This window comes from Cynara cardunculus, unplaced genomic scaffold (genome assembly GCF_001531365.2).
Source record: "Cynara cardunculus var. scolymus isolate 2C unplaced genomic scaffold, CcrdV1 Un_Scaffold_10333, whole genome shotgun sequence".
NCBI classification, from domain to species: domain Eukaryota; kingdom Viridiplantae; phylum Streptophyta; class Magnoliopsida; order Asterales; family Asteraceae; genus Cynara; species Cynara cardunculus.
Window position 1 is genome coordinate 1 of NW_020205713.1, and position 5,494 is coordinate 5,494.

The window sequence follows — 5,494 nt, forward strand, 5'->3', positions numbered from 1 at the left end:
TACAATCTCTGTGGATGATAATCCGGTACTTGTACCACTTTATTACTTGGAAAGACGACGTTGGGCCGTATTGTATAATTGCTTTTTGGCCCAATTTCATTAGTCTAAAGGTGTGAAATACACCCGACCAAGCGCCCCTAGCAGGGTTCCATAACCGGAGCCCCTTGGCAGTGGACTAATTTCAGAAGGATAAAAATACCTGTGAAATTACTTTTGACCTTAGTGAAGTTTCACTAAAAGTAAGTTTGAGGTAGTGTAATCAGACTTCTGATGTATCGCTGACAAAACTAAGTTTGGATTAGAGTTATTACAATAAGGAATAATGGAACCTCGTCCGACAAATTTGACCAAATCTTGTAAAGTGCAATCAGAATTCTAGTATTTGAAGTCAGAGTTCGAGTATTTGGAATCAGAGTTTGAGTATTTAGAGTCAGAGTTTGAGTATTTAGAGTCAGAGTTTGAGTATTTGGAATCAAAGTTTGCTAATTGGAGTCAAAGTTCAAGTACTTGGAATGAGATTTTTTCAGGTGTTATCTCTTATTCTAATCTAACTACTACCCGATCTTATCTGCCGTTAACAGTTATAACTCTTGAAATTAAATCATGTAAGATAGATGAAACTTCCAACCCCCTAAAATTTCCAACAATAAATGCTATATAGTTATATATCTTAACCGTTTAACCACCTGTAACCATCCATCGATCTCTCATATGAATATGTAAACGAGAATCTGGGTATATATAAGAACTCGATCTCACAACCTTTGAGATCTATAAAGTTTCTCTTAGATTATCCCAATACGAAATTCGTGTTACCCAAGGCTATAATGGATGAATTATTTTATTTGGACTGTGTACTTGCACGAACCATACGTCCCCTTTTTGTTGTTTTGTTTTTGGTAAAAGAATCTTCTTCGCTATATATGACTTCTATAATCTGAAAGCTTTAGAGACTATCAAACAAACAACCTTTCAGATTCCTACGTTACTCGGCACCAAGTCCAAAAGCCTATGAACATCTCTGATCTAATACCAGGATATTAATCAAATGAACATAAATTTTGAAGTGAGTCACAGTAATCAGAAGAGATATCTATGCTACACCATCATTTCTAGACATAGATATACATAAATAATTAGGGTGTAATCGGAAGAAATCGACAAAAAACTCATGAATATCAACTAGCTTACCCAATTCAGTTTTCTTTCCTAATAAGCTGAAAGTAAGCTAGTTTTAGTTTATGGATGTGAAACATGACGATATTCTATAATCTAGACCGTATTAAAGGTATCGTAATTAGTAACCTTAAACGACAACGTTTTCTAGATTTTTTTTAAAAAAAAGCTAAAGTTCATTCAACTTTGAAGCATTAGAAAATTGTAATCACCTAAAATTAATATGGCCTAGCAAGAAAACACATAGAGGAACAAGTCATTCAGCTTCTTAATCCAGCAACTAAACCATTGACACTCATCAAACTGAAACATGATTTATCATCGGCAAGTCGACTAGTACATGATTTAAAACGGAAAACTCCGTGGTTAGGGGGAAAGATCAACTCCGGAGTTTAACATGATTCCAAGTTTAAATACCCAGCACTTTTATTATGAACATAGGAAAGACATTGTGAATCCATCACATAGGTATTTTTCTCTGAACTTGCTAAGTCATTGATGAACTTCACTAGATTATATATATATATAACTGCATGGAAAAGCAACAAAGGGGTAACTTTGAGACCCTTATAGAGTTTCTTTAATTATTGAGTTGAAGTTTAGACAGCATAGTAGGAGTTTCGTATCAGCTAGTCACGAAGTAACACCTGAATGATTAATCGAAATTATATATACGCTCTTTTGTTCGATTATATATTCCATGATGCATGTTCACATAATGGTCCATCTCCGCTTATTTAAGAATCGCTCGAATAAGTTGGTGACGATAACCACGTCTTTGTAGCCACAATAGTTTCTTTAGGCTTGTAATATGGCACCAAATGTCCAGCGCCCTGAAAATATATCAAAACTATTTGCATCAAAAGATGTAGAATTATTTAGGATCCATATATGATTGTAAAATTCATTTCAATAATGAAAAAGATCAATAAGTCATATTTTACCTTAACTGTAGTAAATGTCAATGAATAATCATTTTGTGCATATTTCATCTGGTATCTGCATATGGAAAGTCATCTAATTACTAAACAGAAAATTGATTGAAAGTGAACTTAAACACAAAGAGTTGTTGATGATGAGTTGCATATGGACTGGTTCGAGAAAAACTCTATCTAGTCAACGCAGTGTCTGGACCCGTCGAGATCTAAGCAAGACCTGCAGCCTAACTACAAAACGTTTGGACCAATTACAGATTATCGGTCCAACCAGATCATGTCACGAACAGTCTGTGTCTTTATCCGGTCCAGTCTGGTCCATCCACCTCTAGACTGTTGATACATGATGAACTATAACTCCCATTTTCTCTATGTTGTGAAATCAACTTTCATTGTACTAAAATATGAATGAGTAGAAGACCCACAAACAAAATATAATTGAAGTGAATGGAGCCAAATCTCACCCTCCGACTTGACCATCAACATAGAACGGGTGCCATGGGATTTCAATTTCGATATCGAGAGAAGTTATCCATTGCTCAATGCCAACATATGGAAATGTCATATCATGGTCGCCACTGTTAATCAGTAAAACATTTTATGCATATACATAATGGAATTTGCAGTTACATAAAATCCAATCAGTGTTAGGAAGCCGGAAACGCGTTATTACTTACCTCAAGATCAATGCTCGACAATTTTTACTAGAAAGTTTCTTATGATAGGGAAAACTACTGAAGATATCATAAGCATAACACTCCGTGTCGTTCTTTCCTTGCTTATAATGAAGGGTATCGTTGAGCAACTCCCATTTTCCAATTTTTCCCTAAACGAAAAGTATGGAATGAGGTCGTGCGAAGATCGGAGATCAAATGCATTTTCAAGAAAATATAGTTGGTCACATACTTGACGAACGTTGAGAGCTTGTTGTACAACTTCGGTGTTCGCCCAAATCTCTACAACCTTGGTAAAAGCATCCTAAAGGGATCATAACAAAAGGCTAGAATTCATTAGTTTTTAACCCATCCAAGAGCCAAATCTAAGAACAGATCTAAGAACTTTCTTGGGATGTCTTCCATAGTGAGAAGAGATAGAGATTACTTGACAATCTGATAATGGATCGTTTTCATCGCAAAACGGTTCCAAAATGTAATCGAGTGTAATACGACATGTACACTGCAAGTTGAAATTTAAATGACATTATATCATGCTCACAAAGTTCATAAGTCTTGATGAATCAGTTCATAATTCTCACCTGTTCATATCGTTGAAGACTATTTGCGCATAATGTGTTGAGCGTATCAACGTTTACATAATTACCATGACAATTTTCTATAGCTGACTGCAAAATCAAATTACTATACATAAAGACTCATAGATTTAACTTTAGATTCTTAACATATTACCTAAATTACCTTATAAATGTCGTCTGATATCAGTGCCATACGATGAGCGTATTCGAGCCTTGAATTGAAGTCGTTGAACTTGTTGGTGAGAGGACTCATAAGAATGTACCCCTACGTTACAGTTTAACAACACAAAAATAATCATATATTTCTGTACTTAAAATCTTGCAGAAAATGAAATTTAAGAACAGATATTTTTAGGGTTTGATCATTTACTTGAATATTCATCGGTGGATGATCCCCACGCTCATTGCCTATAAACGTAAGAACGTACACATATCACAACTATGCAATACCATCGAATGAAATATTGGAAAAATCAACGGATGTAATTACCTTCGTATATTTCTAAAGTGATTTTGGGAATGGCAATGCCAATATAAGAAATCCCAGCTACATAGAGCGGGTTCTTCAAAAACTTTGGATGGTCGATAAGAAACTGTTCATTAAAGATAACTCGTAAATGTTCGGCTAAAAACCATAAGTCGCTAATTAGATAGAAAAGTTGTAGAAAAGGTGAAAAACCACTTGATGCACCATTTTGACAGGTTGCAAATGAAACTAGAAATGGTTTATACTTCCTAGAAATACACTACAAGAAAATTGTGTTTATAAGACGCCATCAATTTCAAAACGTCTTATTAGACTACTTCATACGACTCAATTTATAGAACCAAAAGATAAAGAGTCCAAATAGCTATTTTATAGGACACTATTTTGAAAAAATATCTTATAAAAACTAGTGTCCTATACAGTAATATTGCATTCAGTATTTGGAAGAGTGAAACAAATTCTATTAACCAGATTGAACAACCCAATAGAGTATAAGAAGTGATCGCCTTACTATTCTATCTATACGACACTTTTGATTGAAAAGTGTTGTACAAATTAAGGCAGCGACACTACCATGTACTTACTGGGTAAGATTTTAGTCCACCAAAACAGTATCGTATACAACAATTTACCGGGTAAACGCTAACAGTGGTAAGATTTTAGCAACCTTTTTTAAAAAATCATTAGCTTGGGCAGCTAGAACTGTATCACTGCTAATCCACCCTTCTTGTGTATCAGCGTATGAATATCCAGAGCCAGCAGGTATATCCAAGAAGATGATACTAGCCATCTACAAGATTCAGTCAACCATTAATTTACCAAAATACATGAAACAATGGAAAATAGCAAGGGTGAATGTGTTAACCTGCAACCATGAGTTTGGATTCAATATCAACGTCATATTGTCTTGGGGATTATCCAAGTCGAACTTAAGTGGGCCTGGAAGAAAACAAGCTATTAGTAAACTGTATATCTCTATATAGAGATATACAGATTAGAAAAGGAATATATTATTAACAATACATAAATAATATTAATTTAGTTCCATGTATATATATTTCAAAATTCAAATATTGCGTATTTTAGGTAGTCAAGTTATTGTTACAACTGTAGCATATTTCTCTCCTTGATTAGTGTGTGTATTTTAGGTAGTCAAGTTATTATTGTAACTGTAGCATATTTCTCTCCTTGGTTAGTGCTTGTAATCATCTTTAAATACTTTTGTGATTAATGAGAAAGTTAAGCCTTTTCAACCACTCTAAACCTGTTACTTCATATGGTATCAGAGCCTGACAACTCCCACGAGTATTTTTTTTCCCTTCTCTGATTCAGCCTTCCTGTTTCCGCTCCTTCACAACCAACAATGGCCTCTCAAMAGATCGTACATCTTACTGCCTCTACCCATTTTCCTATCAAACTCACCTCAAATAATTTTTCCTCATGGCGTAAACAAGTTCTCTCTACCCTCATAGGGCTTGAACTCGATCACCACATCGTCGGACTCGCAGACCCACCGGCCAAAACTATCATCACCGGYGATAACCCGRCTTACCTTCAATGGTTTCGCCAGGATCAGATGATTATCAGTGCTCTTCTTGGCAGCTGCTCAGACCAGATTCAACCACTTGTTTCATCCGCTGAAAC

The 5,494-nt window shown here is 35.1% G+C and overlaps 1 protein-coding gene across 1 annotated transcript; it reads right to left on the minus strand.

Moving 5' to 3' along the window:
* Positions 1 to 1,716: 1,716 nt before the first annotated feature.
* On the minus strand, positions 1,717 to 4,784 carry LOC112505378 (serine carboxypeptidase-like 17). Its single transcript, XM_025109293.1, has 12 exons — positions 4,716 to 4,784; positions 4,518 to 4,640; positions 3,854 to 3,956; positions 3,734 to 3,771; positions 3,527 to 3,628; positions 3,367 to 3,453; positions 3,213 to 3,287; positions 3,018 to 3,089; positions 2,789 to 2,937; positions 2,576 to 2,689; positions 2,121 to 2,175; positions 1,717 to 2,009 (listed from the first exon to the last, which is right to left on the minus strand). Exons 1-12 carry the CDS (start codon positions 4,749 to 4,751, stop codon positions 1,914 to 1,916), a joined length of 1,050 nt encoding a protein of 349 aa, XP_024965061.1. The 5' UTR covers positions 4,752 to 4,784; the 3' UTR covers positions 1,717 to 1,913.
* Positions 4,785 to 5,494: the final 710 nt, after the last annotated feature.

Bases quoted from the DNA above. Each gene is read 5' to 3' on its own strand.
- LOC112505378 (XM_025109293.1), bottom strand. From the start codon at position 4,751: ATGACGTTGATATTGAATCCAAACTCATGGTTGCAG. The intron at 3,288-3,366 runs GTGAGAATTATG...TTCAACTTGCAG, and splicing joins GTCTTCAACGATATGAACAG to TGTACATGTCGTATTACACT. The intron at 2,176-2,575 runs GTGAGATTTGGC...TTCCATATGCAG, and splicing joins GTTGATGGTCAAGTCGGAGG to ATACCAGATGAAATATGCAC.